Raw genomic sequence first — 25,770 nt, forward strand, 5'->3', positions numbered from 1 at the left:
GGTCAGGCAGTAACTGGAAGGGATGGACAGACGACGTTTTGGGCCAGGACCTTTCTTCAATCTGAGCACTTTATTTTTAAAAGTGGATCTATGCGAGTTACATTCCTATGGTCTATGGAAGGGTCGCAAACCAAAATGTTGCCTGTCTATTCGTCTACAGATGCTGCCTGATCTACTGAGTTCCTCCAGCACTTTGTTTTTTACTCAAGATTCCAGCATTTGCAGTTTCTTGTGTCTCCTCTTAGTTACTCACAGATAGAGATTCTCAGATCACACTCTCCTGTTTCCAGTGATATCTTTATTACGCTGTTTTAATACAACTGGAAGAAAACAGAAGAAAAATGTGGCTGCAACGAAGTGGATGCATGGAGTCAAAAATCGACTAGTATGTCTATGCAGCAAATTTAGGATGTATTTTTGGGCTAGGTCGTTCTGAGAGGTCACCAGGAGTCAACACTGACTTGATGGTACCTTACAACACAGGAGACTGGCTGAAATGAACTGCTATTAATGGAGGATGTATCATCTCTGGCATGTTCCTTGGAGACCGTTACTGTAAGATTATCCAATGTCACAGTAGACAATCAGTGTATTTGAGTTACAGGATATGAGTCACTTGCACACTGAAATAAAAAATGCAGATACTGTTCCACACAGTGACGTGGCGAGTCTCCATTCTTCATTAATCTGCTGATTGCTTTCACTATTTGTAAACGTTATCCTTTTCTTGATTATTACACTAATTAGAAAGGTAGTAAGACATTTGGGAAATAATTTTTAAATCAAGCCAGGATAGAAATTAAAGATAGACACAAAATATTGGAATAACTAAGCGGGTCAGGCAGCATCTCTGGAGAAAATGGATAGGTGACCTTTTGGGTTACATAGAAACATAGAAAATAGATGCAGGAGGAGCCCATTCGGCCCTTTGAGCCAGCACCGCCATTCATTGTGATCCCTTTTTCAGACAGGACAGAAATCAATTGTTAAATATGTCTAGTAATATAAATGAATGCAGTGCTCTGAAAACAGGAAAGGCCAGCTGTTCCTCAAGTGATCACACCTGGTTGGCGGTGATATTAAATATTGCATCAATATGTTCAGTAAGTGAGTGTACGCGATTATGCTACTTGGCATGCTTCAATTAAACTATAACAAAAAACAAAGAGATGAGCAACTCTATTTTTTTTCTAATATTGTTGCATTTTAGCCTGTGCTTGTGGTTGGTTTCAGGTTCTAACTGTTCTTTAGTATTTGCCACACTTCCATGATCATTGGGTGAATCATTGCTGTGGAATGGAAGTCATTTGGCCACCAGATTGGGAAGGCAACAGCTTTCCTCCCCAGAATGAGAACGACAAACCTGCTGATTATTATCATCTATCTGAAGTCAGCCCATGAACTAAACGATTTATGTTGTACGTGCAGTCCTATTAACATTACACCACCTTGGTCGAAGTCGCCTTTGGGAGATGATTGTGTCCCAGTGTTTTTTGATGAGTAAGCAACCCAAATGTCACATGAGAACAGGGCAAAGCTCAACAACATAGCATTCCATAGTCAACTTATCAATCTGAAACATCGACTTTCCATTCCCTCCACAGATACTGCCTGATCCACTGAGATACTCAAGCACCTTGTGTTTTGCTCAGATTCAAGTGTTTGCAATTCTTTATGTCTGTAGTTTACTTAATTGTAAAGTCTAGACTCACACAGAACTAACAGTCAGTCGGGAAAGATGCCAGCAGATACAGCATCCAAGGGGGCTTAAATTAAAATGGATAGGATTAGGCTGATAGATTCATGTGGATTAACTGTACACGATGCAACAATTAGAGTTGATCGCAGGCTTGAACTGAGGCAGAGCTACATTTTACTTTAAAAGCCTGATTCTATTGCAGTAGCAATGAAAGCTCTCTGGTGGGTATTTGTTTAACTGGTATTAAAAAGTGGCAGAGTAATTCGGGGCACACTGCATCTCAAGATATTAAACGGGCAAGAATATCATAATGAGGAAGTTTATGTGTACAGTAATTGTATGATTAAGGAGATAGGCAGTTTCTTGGCGAAGAGCAACACATGATGGGGGGCAGGAGAATCTGCCAGAGGATGACATGGTGGGGGGTAGCCGTAGGTGGAAGTTGATTGAGTGTACAGTAGAGAGGCTTCTCGGAAATAAATGTTGACAGCATAATGTTATGCATCATTAGTGGATTCAGGGTGCTGCAGTTTGTTTTAGCTTCCTTTTCTTGAAATGACATTAAGATCAATTTATAAACATTGCATACAAATGTTAATTTTAACATTAATCGTAATAGCCGGGAGCAGACTATCAAAACAACAACAAGTAATGGTGTATGAAGGTTTATTAAATTATAGTGATGGATTATTGAATGGTGGACCAATAGTGGAGGATAGTGGATTAAAGTGATATGTACTGAGTACAAGTGGGGATGGTGGATTAGTATGAAGAGACATGGGTATTAATGGGGGCATGGTAGCAATGGGAGCAGTTGTCGATAATGGGTATTAGTAGGGGCATGGAATTGAAATTGTGGTGTGATGGTATTTAAATTTGGGTGCTGGATTGCATTAATGGAAAGCTAGGTAATATGTATAGATGGAGGTGTTAGCTTGAGTATGAATGTTGTATTGTTGTGGTAGTGTTCTGGATACTGGCTATGAGTGGAAATGTTAGTGTGGCATAAAGGATATTGAATATGATTGAGGGTTTTGGATTGTGATGCTTAAGTAATGGGTAAAAATGTGTGAAATGAAAGCAGAATTGTGCTAATGGATTACTGGGCATGAATGGGAAATATTAAATTGGACCAGCGAGGAAAGTAGGATTATAGTCATGGGACACAGAATATGAGTTAAGTTTTGATTGGAGTGGTGAGATATTGGCTACAATTGCAGTATATCTTGGATGTTGATTGTACTGATGGCGTTTTTGGTTCATTGTGGGAGAATAGAATTGTCACATTGAATTATTGGGTATGAGTGGGTACAATGTATTGCAAAGATGGGGCTTTGGATGGTACTGACTGATGTTGGGAAACAGGAGAATGCTGATTGTGATGGCAACATGTTGGGTATGAGTTTGACAGTGGAGTGGATGGGCTGAATGTGGAATGACATGGGAGTGATTATATTCCAGGCAGCTCTTGGTCTATCAGGCATATGTTGGAATCATCAAGATTTTAGCCACTTTTTACTTTGAGATCATTTCTTGACTGGTTGCATGGACCAATTAAGCTGGATTCCGTCACAAGTCTTTTCAGACAGTAATGAATGATCCGTGATCAACGTTGATTGAATCAGGTTCCACACAACGCCCTCGCCTTCGAGTCACTCTCCGATTCCGGTGAAACTTGGCATAGCAGCGGAGACCTGGTGAAGAGAGAAGAATTATAAAGGGATTCAGGCTTTACAGCTTACTTGGACATGGTTTGATTATTAGCTTTACTACAGCAACAAGATCCATTCCCTTTCCTTATTTACCATACTGAAACCTATAATTGACAGTTTACAGTAGCTGTTTATACCTTACACCAAGAGGAAAATAGAATTTTAGTGAAGGACTGTGAGCATGAATGGGAGATGTTGAGCTGATTTCTGTGGCAGTATAGGATTGTGTTCACAAGATACTGGGTTTTTTTTCAAACTGCTAGGAAAATTCAGCATGTGACCAATGCCTCTTGCCAATGTCTGCAGATGCACCATGGAACGGGTGATGCATCAGGTCTTGATTTGGCAACTGCTCTCCCCAAGAATGCAAGAAATGGCAGTGTTGTGGACACAGTCTAGTTCATCGTTCAGACCGCCTTCTCCCCTTCCCTCCCCCCCCCTCCCCACACCATGACTCCAATTTACACTTTACCTCGGGATAGCAGCCAACATAATGAAGGACCATTTACTGTAACCCCAATCATTCCCTCTCCTACCCTTTCCCATCGGGCAGAAGATACAAAACCTTGAAATCAAATACAAAAACTTCTCCCTGCTGTTACCAGACTATTGAATGGACTACTGAGTGTATTCCCACACTCCCAATATATCATGATGCATTGTTTTTTAAATATGCACATTTTGTATCAGCTGTAATACTTTGCACTTTATTTCCTTTCTCTTTCTACACTACCTGTTGTGCTCATTTATACTCATGAATGATATGATTTGCCTGGACAGCAAGTAAAACGAAGTTTTTTACAATATCTCAGGACATGTTCCAATCAAAAACCGATACTAATACCATTCCTGTCACTTCAATGACCACTGAATGGGTTAATGAGGAGCCAACACTCAAGTCAGAAAAGGACAGAGCAAGAGTAACTCAGCAGATCAGGCAGCATCTCTGGAGAACATGGATAGAGGACATTTTGGGTCAGGACTCTTCTTCAGACTAATTGTAGGGGCGGGGAAGGGGGAGCGGGGAAGCTGGGAGAGAGGATAGGTAGGAAAAAGCGTGGCAGATAACAGGTGGACAGAGGCAAGGTGTTTTTGATAAGTAAATGGTTGGAACAAAGGCCAGAGATGAAAGCAGAAGATGTAAGGCAGACTGATTGAAGAGTTGTAAATTGTGAAGCCAGAAGCAGGAATGTAGGAAGGAGGGGAGGGAAGAAATAGTCCAGATGAGGTACAGGGGAGGGGAAGGAGAGAACATGGCGGGGGGCAGGGAACTGTTAAAAGATGACCAAAAATTGAAGCATTCTGTGTTCATATCATTGGGTTGTAGATAGGAGAGTCTTGGTCTAATATCCATTGTCTAAAGTCTAAACCATTGGTAGCACCCACCTTCTGCACACATGCAGTCATCATAGCACTTGTTATTGAGGCCACGGTTATGGGCTTTACAGATGTGCTGTCGGAGATCACAGCACCAACCTGCGGGAAAGGGTACAAACAAATTACTTCATTTATGAGTTTACAAGGGAGATTTTGCCACAAGTTATCACAATTGCTGAAAAGGTGGCAGACAGAAAGGCAGACTCCACCCATAATGAAAAACACTACAACAATAGGAATATTTGCTGGAAAAATGCTGGAAATACTAAATTATCAGGATGCACCTGGGAAGAGAGAAATTGGTGATGTATCAAGTTAATATTATCATCATTTCTCCACTCACAGGAACTGATTGAGTAGTTGCAGTATTTCCAATAACACAAAGATATACGTCAGATATAAAATACATATTCATAGCAGAAGTTTTCTCCAATGAACTATCGGGAAGGTCAAATCCTTTCAGTCCCTGCTGCAATTCATTTCTTTCCTACCTTCTTTCCTTGTGCTTCTGTTTGCCCAATGTCTAAGATTGAACCGGGTTGTTTGCAGCCTTCATCTGTCCCACTGAACACCTAATTGAGCATATGATCCTATATCATCTCTGTTCTTAAAATAGTCTATCTTAGTAACATCATTCTCTGGTCTTTCTCGCCTCAATTGCTCTTGAAAGACTGATCTCTGCTTTTTATCTCTACACTAACTTACAGCAATGTTTTTTGGGCCTCACTCATGCTCCATTATCATCAACCTATCCAAAATGCAGCTGCCTGCATCCTATTTTGCACCAATTCATGTTAATGATTACATGGAACGTAGAACAGTACAGTATAGGAACGGGCCCTTTGGCCCACAATATCTGTGCAGAACATGATGCATGTGCATACTAGTCAAGTCAAGTCAAGTCAATTTTATTTGTATAGCACATTTAAAAACAACCCACGTTGACCAAAGTGCTGTTTATACTATAGGCTTATGGTTGTATACTATAGGCTTATGGTTCCAAATGGTTCTTTATTTTCAAATCCCCCCATTACTTTGTTCCTTCCCATCTTTGCAACCTCAGAGTAATGAAATTCTTACTTTCGACAGGCTTGTAAACACAATACTCATCAGTAATAGACAATAGACACAAATCAATAAATGAATAACCCCCAAAAAGTCCAAAATCCTCAGTGAAACCAAAACAGTCCATAGTTTAGGTTGTGTAGTGTTGTGTTTAAGAGCCTGAAGGTTGTTGGGAAGAAGCTATTCTTGAATCTGATGGTCAGGTGATGCTTTACCAGGCCAGGTGGATGGATTGTTTGAGATGTTTGTATATATTCGTTATCTGCTCCCTTGGTGTGGACCTGAGATACCTAGAGGCTTCCCTGATATTCCATTCTGAACAGTTAAGAGCCAGGGATCTCCACGTGGCAATAAGGATGTTGTAGTGGGCCTAGCCCCCGGGCGCCGCCACAATGTCACATTTCCTTTCAAGATTTTAAGATTTCCCTGGTGCAATTTCCTTGTCCTCCTGGATATCTTTCACCACATTGGACTTCGAAGTAGAGTGCACGTTTCAAAAATCTGGTGTTGTGAGTAGAAGCAATATGGTTTGCCCACTAGAGTTACATAAACAAGATTGAAGCTGCTGTCCTCAGGGCACAGGTCTGTGAATAGATTCACCAACTCTGTCAACAAATGTGAAGGATTTTGTAGAAGCAGGTAGTTCTTTACCAATGCTTTGTAGTTCCTAGATTTGATGTATTTATTTTTCAAAGCCTCTTCTTCAGTTGGTGATGATATATTTTGTCATCAATGCCTGTTTTCACAAAGTGGTAGTTTGCAAGCAGTGGAAAGTAATCCACATTTCCATCATTTTATCTTCATTGTTGGGGAGCTGGGGAAGATTGGTAGAGGACCACTGTCTTCTAGATGTTCGGTGTTAAGCCCTTTGTCAGTTCAGTGAAGGAGCCAACAAAGACTTACAGCATTCACATATGCAAGCACCGTATGGTTACCAAAAATAAGTAACTTATATTGGTAGTTTTGTTGATTCTGGACAAGAGATACCAAGAGAAACCATGACAATGGTTTCCCATTGCCTCACATATTAACTTGTGATTATTTATGTCATTCCTGAAAACTTGTTCGAGGTAAGATACAGCATTACAATGAACAAGACTGAGTTATAGACAATAGACAATAGACAATAGGTGCAGGAGTAGGCCATTCGGCCCTTCGAGCCAGCACCGCCATTCAATGTGATCATGGCTGATCATTCTCAATCAGTACCCCGTTCCTGCTTTCTCCCCATACCCCCTGACTCCGCTATCCTTAAGAGCTCTATCTAGCTCTCTCTTGAATGTATTCAGAGAATTGGTCTCCACTGCCCTCTGAGGCAGAGAATTCCACAGAGTTGAGAGATGGTGTGATGGCACAGACTTGCTTGATTCCTGCTTGGGATTACATCTAGGGTGGACATCTGATTTGAATCATTGCTTTTGCGTCATCGAGGAGCAGACACAGAATTATAGTGGTTTTTCAGATGGGAAGGATTCTCTTTAATGCTCATGATTAACACAGGTCAAAGGCTTTAGTGAGTTAAAAAAAAAATATGTACAGTGGTTGGAGAAACAAGGAACTGCGGGTGCCAGTTTACAAAAAAAGGCACAATGTGCTGGAGAAACTCAGCGGGTCAGGCAACATCTCTGGAAACATGGATAGGTGTTGTTTCGGGTCAGAACCCTTCTTCAGACTGAAACAGTCTGAAGAAGGGTTCTGACCCGAAACAACACCTATCCCGACCCAAAAGGTCACCTATCTATGTTCCCCAGAGATGCAGCCTGACCCGCTGAGTTACTCCAGCACTTTGTGCCTTTTTTAATGTGCAGTGGTTGATGCTAGTTATTACATTTAACCGTAATATTAGTACAAAAAGAAAGTCTGTAGTGCAGCCAAGATCAGTGAAGATAATATCAATCTACCTCTTGGACAGACCACATTAGACTGTGGGAGGGTCTCCTCTGCCTCAGAGAACAGAAAACGAAGAAAGGCTGACAAGATTTCCTTGATTGCTTCCCAGCAATCCAACTATCTCCATAAATCATTTGATATCAGGAATGACATAAATAATCACAAGACAGGCATGTGACATGCGCCTTTCAGTCAGTGCCTCCAGTGATTATACAGCAGCTGTGTGGAGATGGCAGCAGAACAGAGAATGTGCATAAGGCACAGCACCACAGGACACGATCCAGAGTGCCTTTGTTCCTTGCATGAGTTGGTAACTCCAAAGTGCCAATGTTTTGCTGCCTGCAGCATTCGCAGTTAATCCCCTCACTCTCCAAATCATTAGATTATTGTGTTCAGCAATTAATCTTAATGAATCTCCCACTGGATTTCTCAGTCTCTGTTAAATTAACTACACAGAGTCTGAAAAGCTAGGCATGTCGGAGATGTTCAGAGAAAGGTCTCCAGCAAATACAACTGGGTCGAATTAAGTATAGAATAAGTAAGCAATTAGATTAACCCTTTCAGGGTTTTTGTGACGTGTACCAGGGTACCTACTATGAGGTTTAACCAAATAAGCTTTCTGCCAATTACATTTAAACATAAGAAACTTCTATTTATGTAGTACTTGCGGGATAATCTAAAGTTGCTTTCAGCTGGTGAAGTACTTATGTTGTGTACTCACTGTGGTTCTATGGGAAATTACTGCAGCCAATTTTTGTACAACATGGCCCCAAGATCATCACAGTGGTAGACTCTGCCTACTACCTTCACAGGGACTGAGCTCCATCATCGAAGAGAGCTATAGGAGCCACTGCCTCGAAAAGGCAGCTAATATCAACAAAGACCCCACACCATCCTGGCCACGCTCTCATTTCACTCCTTCTGTCGGGAAGAAGCACAGGAGCCTGAAAACTATAAGAAGATAACTGCAGATGCTGGTACAAATCGAAGGTATTTATTCACAAAATGCTGGAGTAACTCAGCAGGTCAGGCAGCATCTCAGGAGAGAAGGAATGGGTGACGTTTCGGGTCGAGACCCTTCTTCAGACTGTGACCACCAGGTTCAGGAATAGCTTCTTCCCAGCAACCATCAGGCTCTTGAACACAACACTAACCACAGCAACTATGTACTTATATGGACTATGTCTTTGGCTGCACTACAGACTTTGTTTTATCTTAAACTAATATTAAGGTTAATCATTTATTATATTTTTTATTATTGTATTTATCTGTGAGCATTGAGTTTATGGGCCGATTGAGCTACTGCATGTAAGAATGTAATTGTTCCCATGTTAGAACATATGACAATTAAACACTCTTGAATCTTGAGTATTGACCAGAATCCTGGAGAGAATTGCTGTCCTTCAAACAGAGTTGTTTGATTTTTACTTGCATCTCTTATGCTCTTCAGCTTAACAGCTCTTTTAAAGAGCAGCACCTCTGACATTATAGACTCTCACTCAGCCTAACCAGAACATAAGACAAGATGCTACTAATAACCAAGTCGCTGTCACTCACAGCGTGTTGTTTGTGTCTCTTTTACTTTCCTCTCTCTCTGACACCGCAGCAAGAAGCAGAACTGGTGACAGCATTAGGACACATTCGCAACTCATTATCGTTCAATTAAACTGCCACAATGGCCATGGTACCAAAGAGGAAACTGCAGCTTAACCATAATGTTGTCAGTCATGCACATCTCAAACCTTAGCAACGGCATTGCAATCCATTTCCCAACAGCAATGTCATGAACCGACTGCTTGTCTTTACAATGAATGGTCATTTAGGTCACAGTTAGAAGACGACTGGTTTCTGATTGTAACAGTGAATGCCTCAGACATTATTAAAAGGAGCAAAAGGTTAAAGCCTTAGGCTGGTTAGGAATTGTGCAGGTACCAGGCAGACAGTCAAGGTGATGATCACACGGCTCTACTTCAGCCACAGACGTGATGTTCCCATTACTCAGATTCTTGCTGCGATGCTTATCTGCAAGGAAAAGAAAAAACAGATGTTCAAAAGGAAATACATGCCAATAGTATAACTGCTCAGATTCACCAAGCCATGGGTAAATTGGTTAAATATTAAGGACAGATTGTACAGATAGGCTTGCATACCCTCAAGTGTTGATGATTAACTGAGATATTAATGATAATTAGAGGATTTGTCAGAGCAGGGACCCTTTTCCCAGGGTAGGGGTAGTCAAGAACTAGAGGACATAGCTTTAAAGTGAGAGGGGAAAGATTTAACAGGAACCTGAAATACTACGTTTTCACACAGGAGTCGGTGGGTGTATGGAACGAGCTGCCAGAGGAAGCAGTTGGGGCAGGTTGTACAATAACAACATTTAAAAGACACTTGGGCAGGTAGGTGGATACAAAAGGTTTTGGAGGCATTTGGATCAAACACAGGTCAATAGGACTAGCTTAGATGGGGCATCTTGGTCGACATGGATGAGTTGGGCTAAAGGGACTGCACTTCTATAATTAATAAGATCAGATGAAAATAAATTATTTCCTCTGGTTGAGAAATTCAAATCAAGAGGAAATAACATTAAAATAATAAAGGGATGGTGTTAAGAAAAAATATTTCCACACAATGTAGATATAGAGTGCACTCTCCCTTTCCAAAATAATTAAATTGCTGAGTGAGGCTCACTCCAATCATACACGCTCTTCCCCATGCCCCCAACTCCCTATGTTCACATTGCCAACATCCTTTTGTGCCTCCATCTGTTACCTTTCTTCTTTGCTGAAGGCCACATATCTGGCTTCATGTCTTCATAATCTGTCCAGTCAAAGAGCGTCATGTCGAGTGTGGGGTTTACCTCAGCGACAGTCCTTACTCCAGCCTACATGAGCTCAGGGCAATGATGAGAGGGTCAGAGATGAGGGCAGGGGAAGCAGAGAAATGAATGGCCAATGGAGTCGGGGTGTCATTAAAGGAGAATTAATTGTTTGGGAAGTAAAATAAAGAATATTAAAAAAGATGTAGAGGTCATGGCAATGAGTGGTAATGAAATGAAACAGCAAAGAAAGTCAGAGCAATTAGATTGGAACAATTTTTATTTTACTGATAGTGATGACTGGGAAACAGCAACAATTTAGGAATATTCAGAGATAAATCACGAGGTGATTTATCAACCTCAACCTGGTGAAAATTTTCATTGGGGCACCGAGTGGAAAAAATGTAGACACAAGAGACTGCAGATGCTAGAATCATGAGCAAAAAAACAAAATGTTTGAGGAATTCAGTGGGTCAGGCAGCATTTGTGGAGGGAGTAGAGAAATCTGAAGAAGGGTCCTGACCCAAAATGTTGTATGTCCATTTCCTCCACAGATGCTGCCTGACCCGCTAAGTTCCTCTAACACTTTGCTTTTTGCACTGAGATAGATGTTAAAGTCTCACATAGATGCAAATGTCACCATCGCAGTTTGGGAAATTAAGACCCACAAAAAAATGCTAGAAATAATAATGAGACTTTCTACTGATTTGCATGTAAAAATAGTGCCAATTATTTTGACATTGTGTCTCCCTTTACCAAATGCTTTCTAAAGCCTCAACCAACCTGCACCAGATGAAGACGACCTAGGACATCCTTTCTGACTAAAACTTAAGCACCAAAGCCAAACTATCAGTAAAATCTTAACTTTCATCTCTGCAGTAATGGCAGCCTTTATCTCTACTGTCCTGTGCCACCACTAAAATATTTTTCTGCACGTTTGTTGCCGCTTTACATGGCGCGGTTCTTTTTAACCTTTATAAGTTCCTCTCTGTAAAATTAAATTCCCTGCATTTTATCTAGCACTGGCTGCTTATAGAAATTTCAGCCAATACTATTCCCTCAATGTATTGATTTCAAAATCCTTGCCATTATCTAAATCTCTCTACACTGTGGGCCAAAGTTTTGATTTTTTCCCAAAGTACTTTTCTATAACAAAGACATCACATGAGTATGTATTTACCACAATTGTGATGTCAATCTATGAACAACAATGAAATAGTTGGAAAAGAATCCAGTTGTTGACCCAAACTTTAAATGTTCAGTTTCCTTTTTGTTCTTAATTTCTGGAGATAATCAAACCTCCAAGTACCACTGCTGCTCTGTGGCATGTCAGTGATGTTACGCGATGGACTTCACAAACTCCTGTGGGAGGGCCGATCATGATGTAGCAACATGACTTACTTATCACAGCATGATTTAATAGAATTACAATGAGAACCTCCCTTGATAAAGACATTTCTCCGTGATTAAACTCTGTTGAAATAAGATTACACTCAACTCCCATCCCGTCCCCCATTTCCCTTTTATCTCCACACTTTACCCTCCTTTGTCCTCCAGAACCCATATCCCTCCCTCCGACTTTACATTTCACTCCTCTTCTCTCCTTATCTGACACCCTTCATTTCCTTTTCACCTCCAGCTTTTGTCACTTACTCCACCAATCTGCCAATCATCCCTCTCAGCTGTATCAACCCATCACTTGTCAGGCTTTATCCCGCCCCATCTAGCTTTCTTTCCCCTATTCTGTCAGTCTGAAGATGGGTCCCAACCTGAAATGTCATCTGCCCATTCCCTCCACCGATGCTGCCTGACCCACTGAGTCCCTCCAGCACTTAATGGTTTGCTGAAGATACACTATTTGCTGTTGCTAGTGATGGGAGGGTGACCAGGTACAATTGGTTTACCTGGCCTCTGGTTTGCTTTCTGGACTTTATTGCTGGAACTTCCTCTGTAGTAATGGTGGTCAGCAAAGTGCTGGTCACCACACCGCTGGACATCGTCAGGGGCCTTGTGGAAAGCTCATCTTTCACCTTGCCTTGTGTTATATCCTTTATGGATGAGATTAACTCAGCTTTTGATACTTTCACTGCCAAGAGAGGATCAAAATGTGATAGATTAATCAGCCGATGCTTAAAAAAAACAAATCACCAATAAGATGACAAAGATCTGTTGGGAGGAAGAAACAGAGTAAAGAACACCTGTTGTGTGGTAGACTGCCAAGAACTTGCTGTGCAGCAGGAATGTTACTGTACCAGAAGGCAATAGGTAAGAGAGCCACTTAGGTGTGACTGGATTGCACAATCATCTATTTATTTTGTAGCCTCTAGTTGTGTCACTTGATAGGCTGTTATGTTCCCGTCACAATGAGATGCAGTTGCTCACTGCTGTGAAAACTAAAGAAATAATAATTTCAATCAATTAATATATCATAGACAAACCTCATTTAGTATTTACAATGTAACAACTGGTTTATGATTGAAAACATGAGCCAGGATGAAAGAAAAAGACCAAATGGCGTCAGGCTCATATCTCCTCTCCCCCCACACTCAGATGGACAGAAAATTTACTTTTCCAGCTACCTCCCCCCTTCCGCAATCAGTCTGAAGAAGGATCCTGACCCAAAACGTTGCCTGTCCATTCCCTCCTCAGGTGTTGCCTGACCTGCTGAGTTACTCCGGCACTTTGTGTTTTGAACAGAAGTTAATTCTCAGCTCTTCTTCCTCTGCTGCTTTTACTAAGTGCTGTGATCGACAGGGAGTAGAGTTTGTTCTCAGCCTGATCATTTCCAAACTAATGACCTGCATATTATTGATCTACCACATGAGTATGTCCTTAATAACATTCTTCATCCCATTTTGCACTGCCCTGAATGGTGTGAAACTTCTTTGGTATTGTTGGAGCTGCACACATCCAGGCAAATGGGAAACATTCCCCTAGAAAGCCAAAAGAGTCCGGCTGTAAGTAACTTGCTGCATGATGTCCAATATCTGACCTTCTCTTGTACTTTATTTATGCGGCTGGTCCAGTTGAGTTTCAGGTTGTTGATAATGGGGTACTCAGTGATGGTAAAGTGTTAAAGGTAGGTGGAAATCTTGAACTAAATGTAGATGCAGCATGACGCCTCAAACAACAATGAGGAAATTGATACTGACAATCACTAAGACTGCCTCCAGAAACCGGAAATGATGCACTAAGTCAATTGCTTCCAGAAACTGGAAACTACGCAGTATCTCAACTGCATACAATAAACCATAAATTTTGTATTTTCTGGAATGCTTTTTTTTATGCCTTAAGTTGGGCGACACGGTAGCGCAGCGGTAGAGTTGCTGCTTTACAGCGAATGCAGCGCCGGAGACTCAGGTTCGATCCTGACTACGGGTGCTGCACTGTAAGGAGTTTGTACGTTCTCCCCGTGGCGTGGGTTTTCTCCGAGATCTTCGGTTTCCTCCCACACTCCAAAGACGTACAGGTATGTAGGTTAATTGGCTGGGTAAATGTAAAAATTGTCCCTAGTGGGTGTAGGATAGTGTTAATGTACGGGGATCGCTGGGCGGCACGGACTTGGTGGGCCGAAAAGGCCTGTTTCCGGCTGTATATATATGATATGATATGAACACGTGCTTTTACTAATGTAGGCTGGTAGATGAATGTTGAACTGAATCCCCAGGGAACTCTACTGACTGCACAAGACTCCATGCAGATATTTAGCTGGTACATAGAACCCATTAAAATGTACTGGTGTACTGGTCTTTATTTAACATTACACTGCCTGTTATTTGATATATTTTTATTGAGGTTATGCTGACAAATTCAGTGATTTTGCATGTGACTTCATTGGCCATTTCAGATTAATTTTGGAGGTACTATTTAATCAACCACAGAAGGGCACAAAACACTGCATTGATCATAAAAAACATGTTCTCACCAAAACTCTGTGAGATCAAAGAGAACGTGAGCTGATATAAAAGTAGTAAATCAGGATAATTGTTAGTATTTTCAATATATCTTGGAAGCAATTACAGAGCCGTTGTTTGCTTCAATCAGTAACTCTGCTGTAGAGAATTTGGAGGCAATCTTCTTTGCCAATAAATGATCAGCAAGGAGTGAAGAGAATGCTGGTTACAAATAAATTGAATGCAGTTTGTCAAAAGAAAATTGGCTTTCCCTGAGCGCGACCATGATCAGGGACTTCCAGGTCTGTATGTTAGAGATAACTACGCCAAAAGTACAATGCTGATCTGAATAACAGAGTCAGGTAGTCGCAGGTGTGGTCACAGACAGCTATCCCCATTGTCTCGGCTAACATTTCTTTAAGCCTCTTGCTTTCAGCTGCACCAAATTAGGCTCAATAGCAGGGAGTCAATGCACTTGGTTTTACATTCTCACCATAGGGGTCGACCTATCCAATCACCCAAGCAGCTGAAATACAAAAAGCGTTGACAGAGAGATCCGAGCTGCCTCTTAATATCAGATTATTATTTCACACAATGAACAAAGAGGTGAGGTTTTGAACAAACCACAGCAAGAATATTCTTGTTCATATTAATTTGCATTTTTCTTCTGTCTGTTTTTTCTCTTTTTTTTAAATCTTGCATGAAGCAGCTAGTGACTGTAGTATAATAGTCCAGCAATTGATTACATTACTTTTGGTTTCAAATGCACATTTATTCAGACATGTAATATCCAAAAATAGGAATGGAAGCGATATAAATAGAATGCAGAGAGTCCCTGAATAAGGTTTGAACCAGAGCAGACAGCGTGCAGATCGAATGTAGCAAATACCCCCGAGCAAGGCTGGGGGTAGAGCAGATATGGTATAGCTCGTCCTGTCTAGCAGAATTATGACCAAAGCTGCAATCTGATTCAAGAGCAATAACCTCAATTAACCGTACAATAACGCATGCCCTGAAGGAAATGTAAATGAATGAACGAGAGAAGCAAGGAGAGGAACACAATAAGAGAGAGAGAGAGAAATGAAAGAGACCAAGGAAGAAGCAGTGGGGAAAATCTAAGTAAAAGAAGGGACAATGAATAATGTGGAGAGCACAGAAAGGAAGAGGAGAAATGTGGCAGCAGAGGTAGAGAGAGGCAAAGATTGCTTCAAAGCTATGCAAAAAATTAGTTATTGGGAAAAGGAGGGGGGTGTGAAAGGAAACAGAAGGCAGGATAAGATAATGAAATACACTTGTGTGAAAACAGGAAAACATGAAAGCAGGTAGACCACAACAGGTGTATATACTGCTTTTTGTTTGAAATATGTTCAAATGAATACAAAAATAAGGATAGTTGAACAAAGAACAAATTAGGACAAATTAATCAAATACATGAATTTCAAAGTAGATTTTAAAGTAAATTAAAGAAATGGTGAAGAGAAAATTGAGAGAGAAAATTCAACAATATCTTGGTGGTTGAAGGGAAAGGTACTAAATGTGGAGTGGGGAAGTAGGGGTGGGGATGTGTACACAATATGAAAGAGTGCAGTTTGAACAGTTGAGTTTCAGGAGAGTTATTAAACTGAAAAATATTTCAGAGACAGGAAGGAGTAGGGCATCAAATGTATTTAAAACTGGCGGTTAATGTTTTAAATTGAAAAGTTGAGGAAAAGCAGAGGTGATGGATGAGCAGAACTTGCCATGAGGTAGAATATGGGCTGCAGAATTCCAGATGACCACAGTTTATGCAGGTTAGGAGATGAACAGAGTGAGACACAATATGATGGAACGATTGTCAAAACAGTCATTCAGTCTGGAACTTTCTGGGTCTATTATTCTTGGGTTTTTTCAAATTAATAATGTTGAAAAATCAACACTTACACCAGCGCTATCAACACTGTAATTGGATTTACATAAGTTATAACTTATTATTTTTAATTTTAACATGCGATGTTATAAGAACTAATTTTCGCTGGGCATTTCTAATCCTAGAGAATCTTTCCAGCTTATGGAATATATTTAAAATAAAAATGTATTCATCAGAACACAAGGGTGACACAGTGATCCAGCTGATAGAGCAGCTGCTTCAGAGTGTCAGAGATCCTGGTTCGACCAATCTGTGTGGAGTTTGTACAATCTCCCTGTGACAACGTGGGTTTCCTCAGGGTGCACTGGTTTCCTCCCATGTCCCAAAGATGTGTGAGTTTGTTGGTTAATTGGCTTCTGTAAATTTCCCGTATTGTGCAGGGAGTGGATGGGAAAGTGGGATAACATGGAACTAGTGTGAACAGGTGATCGATGGTCGACGTGGACTCGGAGGGCCTTCGAGCCTGTTTCCATGCTGTATCTTTCAATCAATCAATCAAACGATTCCATGGTCCCCCTTACCTTTACTCTGTCTGGCTCGCTCCCTCCGATTGTGTTTCTTGTGATCTCTGTGGTGTTTTTTCCTTTTATTTGCAGATTCCACTGTGCGGTAATTTTCTAGTTCTTGAGGATAAAACTGGCCACTCTGATCTACAGCTCCCTCCTCCAGCATGGCTGCTCTCTCCAGACTGTCTGTCTCCACACGCACTGGTGTCAGACTCTCCAATCCCACACCATCTTCATCTGGCCTGTCTCCATCCATCACTCTGGTCACCATAGTGTTGGCTTTTTCCTTCCTCTGGGTGCCATGTTTGCGCCCTGGTCTGGGCAGGTCTGGCCAGGAGTCATGTTTCTTCAGATTGTTGCTGCTGTCAGATGGTTGCAGTGTGCTCTTCTTATCTCTGTTATCAGCTTCCAGAGCACAAACTTGACTCAGAGCATCAAACGCCAGGATGAAGAGGAAAGGAGGCATGAGGTACCACCGTGCCATTTCCTTTATATGATTGAGCTGAAGAAGAAAGGTGTTTAGATATAGATTTAGGTTTCTTATTGTCAAGGTACAGTGAAAAGCTTTGTTTTGCTTACTATCAAATCATATCAGATAATATTATACATAAATACAATCAAGTCAAACTCAAGTACAATAGATAGAGCTAAGGGGAAAATACAGAGTGCAGAATATGGCTCATAGCATTGTCGCGCACCAGTTTCATAGACCAATGTCCATGATGCGGTAGAGGTGAACCCTAGTTTATTGAAGGACCATTCAAAAGCCTGATAACAGAGGGGAAGAAGCTGTTCCTAATCTGTTGGAGCATGCTTTCAAGCACCTGTACCTTCTGCCAGATGGAAGCAGGGAGAAGAAGGAATGACCGGGTTGGGACAAGTCTTTGATTATGTTGGCTGCTCTTCTGAGGCAGTGTGAAGGGTAGATGGAGTCAACAGTGGGGAGTCTAGTCTGTATGATGGACTGGGCTACATCCACTGCTCTGTAATGTCTTATGCTCTTGGGGAGAACTGTTTCCAAAGCAAGCAGTGATGCAACTGGATTGTGGACAGTATGCTTTCTAAACCCCCCTCACCTGTATCCATCTATCACTTGCTAGGCGTTGCCCCCCCCCCCCCCACCTCTCTTCCAAAATGTCGCCTATCCATATTCTCCAGAGATGACCCACCGAGTTACTCCAGTACCTTGTGTCTTTTTTTTGTCAACCAGTCACTGCAATTTCTTGTGTCTGCAGTATACTTTCTATGGTACATGGTTTGTACACCAATTAGGCACAGATTAATCACACTTACCACTTTTCAGCTTCAGCGTGTGTAAAGACAGTGCAAACACCTCCAATAGTTTAGATGCTAAAGACTATGTATTATAACTCAGCTGCTGGAAGGGGTTTGGAATTCAAATGCTTGTTAGTTCCAGCTGATATAATTAGAATGATTATGGGAGCAGTTCAATTTATCTTCATGTCCCTAGGTAACAAAGTGGGGGGGAATTTAACTCTGCTCTAATGCAATAATACCCACTGGACCCATTCCCCTGTAACAGATGGTGCCTTCAAGGGAAAAAAGGAGACAAACTGACCAACTAAATCCAGAGCTCAGCTCTTACAATGTGCACATCAAAGGCCATCCACCATGCAACATAATTGAAGTGATTTCCTCCCAAAATAATTATCAATCATTAGGTTTATTATTGTCATATGTGTTGAGGTACAGTGAAAAGCTTTGTTTAGAATGCTATCCAATCAAATCAAATAATACTATACATAAACACAATAAATCTAAACTCAAGTACAGTAGCTAGAGTGAAGGGAACGATACCGAGTGCAAAATATAGTTCTCAGCAGTGTAGCATAAGTTCCAGATACAAAGTCCAATGTCCGCCATGAGGTAGAGGAGAATCAGACGTGCATTTTTACACACCGTATGGGATCATACACAGAAAGTTTCACTCCTGTTTACAAATATTTTTATACCGAGATTTAGGGAGAGGAAAATCAGATGACATCTTGTCCTGAATAACATTCAGTGCACCCAACGAGATGCACATGTAGCTGCGATACATAAGACGATGGTAGGGTTTATGTCGGTAGTGATCCTGCTGCGGGACATATGGCACTGAGCTAATGCATGCATGGATGGGACTGTGGAACATAGAAGGGGGTGGGGGGAATATAGAGGAAAAGATCAATGTGATTGATGAACCACAAGATAAGGCTTTACAAACCATGACGCACAATCACAATACAGCACCACACCGTAGTTTTGAAATCAAAATAAAGCAGTAACTATTAGAATTGCCGAGAAAATAATAGCTGGAAAGGAGAGTCATTTTCTGAAATGTATTTATACTTAGCATCTCAATTTTGTAATTGGTATTCCACCAGGGTTAATATTAATTATCAGGCGCTCTCGGGGGAAACTCCCTCACGTCCCATCTGCTCCAGGACCAAACATTACTTCCAGCTTCAAGATTATTTTGCAGCATCTTCCATTGTACGCCACACAACAACTCGCTGTCTGAAAATTCCAGCTCTCCATCATCTCCACCATCGGCGACTGAGCTTCTGCCTTAAACCAGCCCACAAACAATCAAGAATGGGCTCGGTGTCAGATTCACAAACCTTTCTCTTTCCTACTCCAATCAGTCTGAAGAAGGGTCCGGACCTGAATCGTTGTCCATCCATTCCCTCCACAGATGCTGCCTTGCCCGCTGAGTTCCTCCAACACTTTGTGCTATTTTTGCACAAGCTGCACAAAGCGGTGTTTCCAAATCTTGCGCTGCCCTTGGTATCTCTCCCGCGTCTGGTCAAATGTTCAAAGCTTTGCCGGAGCCTGTTGTCTAGCGCACGCACAATACCAATATCCAGGGTTCATGCAATGTACGAACTTCTGCCCCCCACACAACTCCTCGCACTTAAAGAACCTTTCTCGATGCAAACAAACTACCGGCGGTTAAATGCATCCATTTAACAAGGTATTTTCCATGTTCAATACTTGCATCCAAACACACCTTTCACTCATTTTTTTTAGTTTGGAAGGAAACAATTTATACACAAACCTACCACCCTCGTGATAGGTTATATATACTAACAGATATGTATACTCACTGGCAGACATACTCTGATAGACTGAGGAACACACACAAACACATTGCTTTTGTGTAGCCTACAAAACCCCACAAAACATTCTCAAAATCGTCAAATACCCCATTTACAGTTGAGTTGCAGGTGCCACAGTCTTCGATCCGTATAACATAAAAACGCGTCGTTCGGGACTGGACAAACCAGTCGTTGGCCGAAACATTTGCCTACCTGTCTATTACCCGGAAACGGAGCGCGGCGAGCGGCCGCTCTGGCAACCCGATAGAAGCGAAAATCCAGTATCTCAGAGGCTGGGAGAGGAATGAAGATGCGCGCTCCGCGGGCGCGCTCCCGACGATGATGTCAGCGATAGACAGGGGCGGGCGCAAACTGAAGGAAGGAAGAAATGCAACAAGAGATAAAAATAAACACAAATGAAGATACGAACAGAGGCGCGGAGGTCATGTCCAAGCAAGAGGTTCGTTGTCTGAACCTTGCTGTGAAGATGAATGGAGAGAGATGAAGGGGTTGGTCAACACGTGAGAGAGACTGCAGTTGAAGGGATCCCGGTGTTTTGGATGGGAAACTGGTCGGGGCACGTAGAACCGTTATGTGGTCGCCCAGGTAACGGTGAAATAACTGAATATCTAAAATATTTTGGAAATAGAAAAATAAAACCAAGAAATATCTTCGGAGAGAAGTTGGAAGCGGCTGACATTATATATCAGCCGTTAGATCAGAATGGACCAACTAGCAGAGACAGTTTCACGCATCACACAGGGGTAGTACCATATTCACGTGGGAGACAAATTTAAAGAAGGATTGAGGACCGATGAACAAAGGGATTTTAGAGGCTAGATACTCGATCAGAATAAATGCTAACTGGTAAAAGCAACAAAAAAAAAGATCTCAAAGATTAATGGAATGTTGGTTTCATTCGGGAGAACGAATATAAACGAGGACGTGCAATCACAGCAGTTGTACTGTTGTACTGTTTATGATTCATAAACAGAATTGTACGTGTCGGAAGGAACTGCAGATGCTGGTTTCCCGAAGATAGACACAAAGTGCTAGATTAACTGAGCGGGTCGGGCAGCATCTCTGGAGAAAAAAAAAGATGGGTGACGTTTCGGGTCGGAACCCTTCCACAGACTAAAACAATTAATCGGAAAATGCCCAGAAACAATTAATCGGAATGGACCTGACACAAATATATTACCATAATGCGAGTGGACAAATACAATATATGCTTTGGCTGTTGAAGCGTTCAACAGCGGTGGCACTTGGTTATCCAGAGTGCTCAACAGAGCACATTCCTAAAATTCAAACTAAGCCGGTAAATGCGATGAAAGGAACATAGCTTGATACGAAAAAACGGAGGTTATATATACCGAAATAAACGGCAAGAAAATGTGATTAAAATGAAACTTACCTGCTAGCAGATGGTGGAGATACCTGCTCTATTTTATGGTGGCGACTAATAATAGAGAGAAAATAAACGAGCAACGCAAAGTCACTGGCTGGACAGCACTTTTCTCTGAACTTATTTTAGTGTCTGGGCATATAAGTAGCATCGGAGAGGGGGGAAATGCAAATTAGTAATTTTAATTTTTTTTACTGCTAAAAGTAATCACAGTGACTATCCTGCTCTAAAACAGGCCATCTGGCTTAGTTTATTTATACTGGGCAATAGGGTTTACAAAGTCCCCATTCTACCATTTCAATTTACTCTTTTCGTATACGCTTCTATTCAGTCATGCTTTTTTTTTTCAAGCTTCCGCTGAAATTCATCTGTATAAATCACATCAGCTTGCTCCAGGGGGCTTTCATTCCAACCAGTTTGGTAAAGAACATGCTTCTGAATTCCTTTTTGAATTTATAAATGAGAACCTTATGCCTTTCAGTCTCTTTCACAAATAAAAACGTTAACATTATAAAATTCTTCCATTTGCTACTCTGTTCTACAAATTGCCAACCATCACAATAGATCAATGGGGGATGCGATCTTGCTGGCTTTCCACTCTGCATGGGACCACTTGGACAATAAAAACACATACATCAGGCTGTTGTACATAAACTACAACTTGGCTTATTCACAAAATGCTGGAGTAACTCAGCAGGTCAGGCAGCATCTCGGGAGAGAAGGAATGGGTGACGTTTCGGGTCGAGACCGAATGTCAGTAAAACCAAGGAGTCGACAATTTCAAGTTCCTGGGTGTGTATATCTCTGAAAATCTTTTCTGGACCCAGCACTTTGATGTGACCATAAAGAAACTCCATCGACGCCTCTACTTCCTTAGAAGATTGAGGAGATTTGGTATGTCAATGAATACTCTTTTGAACTTCAACAGATATATGGTAGAGTTATATTGACTGGCTGCATCACAGCCTGGTTCGGCGACTCAATTGCCCAGGAATGAAAGAGATTCCAAAAACTGGTGGACACTGTAGGGGATCCACAGGAGGAGGTGCCTCAAAAAGGCAGTCAGCATCATCAAGGACCCACATCCTGGCCATGATCTTATTTTACTATTGCCCGAGAAAAGAAGGTAGAGAAGTCTAAAAACTGCGATGACTCAGTTCAGGAACAGCTTCATCCCTAACGGCAGCGGCTGACTAGCAGTCTGTCCGTCTTTTTTTTGTTGAGTGTCGGTGTTGGGATGATTTATATATATATATTTTTGGTTGTGTATGTGTGGGAGGGGGTGGTGGTGTGTGGGTGTGGGGAACTTTTCTCTTCCTCACGGCGCGGGGTGCGGCTCGGCTGCGGGGCCTAACATCCCCCGGTGCGGCTCGGCCGCTGGACTTTACATCCCGGTGCGGCTTGGCCGCTGGACTTCCATCGCCCGGTGCAGCTCGGCTGCGGGGCTTAACACCGCCCGGTGCGGCTCGGCTGCGGGACTTTACATCGCCCGGTGCAGCTCGGCTGCGGGACTTAACACCGCCCGGTGCGGCTCGGCTGCGGGACTTTACATCGCCCGGTGCAGCTCGGCTGCGGGGCTTAACACCGCCCGGTGCGGCTCGGCTGCGGGACTTTTCACCGCTGGTGCGGCTCGGCTGCGGGACTTAGCTGCGCAAGGCTTGGTCGCGGGCCTTTCATCGCCCGGTTCGGCCGCGAGACGTTTCAGCGCCCGGTGCGGGGACTGTGCGGGTCGGTCGGGGACGAGCTGTCTGTCCGTGGGCGTGGGGAAGAGAGGGGAAGTTTTGTTGCCTCCATCACAGTGAGGGGGTGTTTGGAGTCACTGTGATGGACGTTTGTGTTGGGGTTATGTGTCTTGTGTTCTTTTTTTTTCTATGACTGCTATGTAGTTTCGTTCGCTACTTCGGTACCGAACGACAAATAAAGCTCTGTTATACTGTTATACTGTTATACTGTTATCAGGCTATTAAACACTATGAACCTCAACTAAAGTTTCATCTATGAATTGTCTTGGTTACACTAGGATTTTGGGCTTTGTTCTGTTTTTGCACATTTTTGTTTGTTTATAATGTCTATTAAGTATTGTGTGTACAAACGTGTTGCGTTGCTGCAAGTAAGAATTTCATTGCTCCTTTTCAGTACATATTAAACAACTTTGACTCTCTTCACGTTAAAAGACCTCTAAGAATGTAGGATAATTCTATTTTTTAATCGGGCTCTCCATTCTTCGAATTATTGAATCATAGAATGACCTCCCAACCATAGAAAGGATCTACAGGCAACATCCAAAAGGCAGCTGATACCATCAAAGACCCACAGCACCCCGGGCATGCTCTCATCTTGGGACTACCATCAGGAAGAAAGAACATGAGCCTGAAAACCATGACCACAAGGTTCAAGAACAGCTTCTTCCCAGCAACCGTCAGGCTCTTGAACACTACACAACACTAACTACTGCTTCAGCAACATCAGAGATGTCCTCATTCTTTAGGAAACAGGGGTTCCCATCTTCCATTATAGATGAGGCTCGCACTAGGGTCTCCTCGATATTCCACAGCTCCGCTCTTGCTCCCCCTCCCCCCATTCGCAACAAGGACAGAGTCCCCCTTGTCCTCACCTTCCACTCCATCAGCTGTCGCATACAGCATATAATCCTCCAACCCTTTCGTCACCTCCGACGAGATCCCACTACTGGTCACATCTTCCCATCTCTACTCCTTTCTGCTTTCCACAGAGACGGTTCCCTCTGCAGTTCCCTGGGCAACTCGTCCCTTCCCACCCAAACCAGTTCTTCCCCAGGTACTTTCCCTGGAGATGCAACACCTGTCCCTTTACCTCCCCCCTCAACTCCATCCAAGGACCCCGACAGTCTTTTCAGGTGAGGCAGAGGTTGACTTGTACCTCCTCCAACCTCATCTACTGTATCCGCTGTTCAGGGTGTCAACTTCTGTACATCGGCGAGACCAAGAGCAGGCTTGGCGATCATTTCGCTGAACACCTCTGCTCAGTCCACCTTAACCAACCTGATCTCCAGGTTGCTCAGCACTTTAACTCTCCCTCCCATTCCCAATCTGACCTTTCTGTCCTGGGCCTCCTCCATTATCAGATGGAGGCCCAGCACAAATTGGAGAAACAGCATCCAATATTTCGTTTGGGTAGCTTACAGCCCAGCGGTATGAACATTGACTTCTCTCACTTCAAATAGCCCTGCTATTGAGAATATTAGAATGAACATTTCCCCTCCCACCCGTGACCTAGCTGTCTCACTAGTCTGTTCATCTAAATTGGACTGCTTCCAACCCGTCACTCTATCCTCCCTTGCAAAGCTTGTCTCCACTATGAAACCTGCAACCTGCCCCCTTGATCCTGCCCCCACTGCCCTTCTGAAGGATGTCATTGCAATAGCTGGTCCCAGCATCCTCTCTATTATCAACAGTTCTCTGGCCACTGGCACTGTTCCAACCAGTTTCAAGCACGCGGTGGTCCAGCCCCTACTGAAAAAACCTAACCTAGACCCCACCTTGCCTAGCAACTACAGACCCATTTCCAAACTGCCATTCCTGTCAAAAGTCCTTGAAAAGGCAACCCTTAACCAATTAGTGCCCTACCTGCACCAAAACACCATCCTGGAAAGTTTCCAGTCAGGTTTCAGAGCCCACCACAGCACAGAGTCTGCCTTGTTGAAGGTACACAACGACCTGCTTCTCGCCATCGACACCGGCGACTGTGCAATCCTGCTCCTTCTCGACCTCAGCGCAGCATTCGATACAGTGGACCACACCATCCTTATTGACCGTCTCCGGTACGCGGTTGGCATTGATGGCACTGCCCTGAGCTGGTTCGCTTCGTACCTCAAAGATAGGAGTTTTGCCATCAACATAGGCAGTTATTCCTCTGCTCCAGCTAGCCTCTCCTGCGGAGTTCCACAAGGCTCCATCCTAGGCCCCATTCTCTTCTCTCTATACATGCTCCCCCTTGGCCAAATCATTCAAAGGCACGGCATTTCTTTCCACTGCTATGCCGATGACACTCAGCTTTACCTCCCCCTGAAACCCAACAACCAGTCAAATTTAAACAGCCTCTCACACTGCCTTGAGGACATAAAATGTTGGATGGCACAGAACTTCCTCCAATTAAATGAGAGCAAGTCTGAGGTCATCCTATTCGGCCCCCCCGACTCCATCAAATTGATAACAGGCAGTCTTGGAAGCCTATCCTGCCTAGTCAAACCGCATGTCAAAAACCTCGGCATGATATTTGACTCTGCATTAAAATTTGATAACCAAGTCAACGCTGTGGTAAAAGCCAGCTTCTTCCAACTTCGAACCATAGCTAAAATCAAACCTTTCCTCAAATTCGACGACACAGAAAAAATCATTCACGCCTTCATTTCCTCCCGCCTAG

General features: G+C 42.7%; 1 protein-coding gene across 2 annotated transcripts; it reads right to left on the bottom strand.

Moving 5' to 3' along the window:
* Positions 1–280: 280 nt before the first annotated feature.
* LOC144607976 (draxin-like) lies at positions 281–20,680 on the bottom strand. Of its 2 annotated transcripts, none has more exons than XM_078425159.1 (7): positions 20,178–20,680; positions 16,882–17,368; positions 12,466–12,647; positions 10,516–10,627; positions 9,676–9,765; positions 4,798–4,887; positions 281–3,393 (listed from the first exon to the last, which is right to left on the bottom strand). In XM_078425159.1, exons 2-7 carry the CDS (start codon positions 17,348–17,350, stop codon positions 3,281–3,283), a joined length of 1,056 nt encoding a protein of 351 aa, XP_078281285.1. In that variant the 5' UTR covers positions 17,351–17,368; positions 20,178–20,680; the 3' UTR covers positions 281–3,280. The 2 variants fall into 2 exon arrangements, with proteins under 2 accessions (XP_078281285.1, XP_078281284.1); XM_078425158.1 differs by lacking the exon at positions 20,178–20,680 and adding an exon at positions 19,488–19,615.
* Between the last annotated feature and the right edge of the window lie 5,090 nt (positions 20,681–25,770).

Source organism: Rhinoraja longicauda, chromosome 30 (genome assembly GCF_053455715.1).
Source record: "Rhinoraja longicauda isolate Sanriku21f chromosome 30, sRhiLon1.1, whole genome shotgun sequence".
Lineage (NCBI taxonomy): Eukaryota > Metazoa > Chordata > Chondrichthyes > Rajiformes > Arhynchobatidae > Rhinoraja > Rhinoraja longicauda.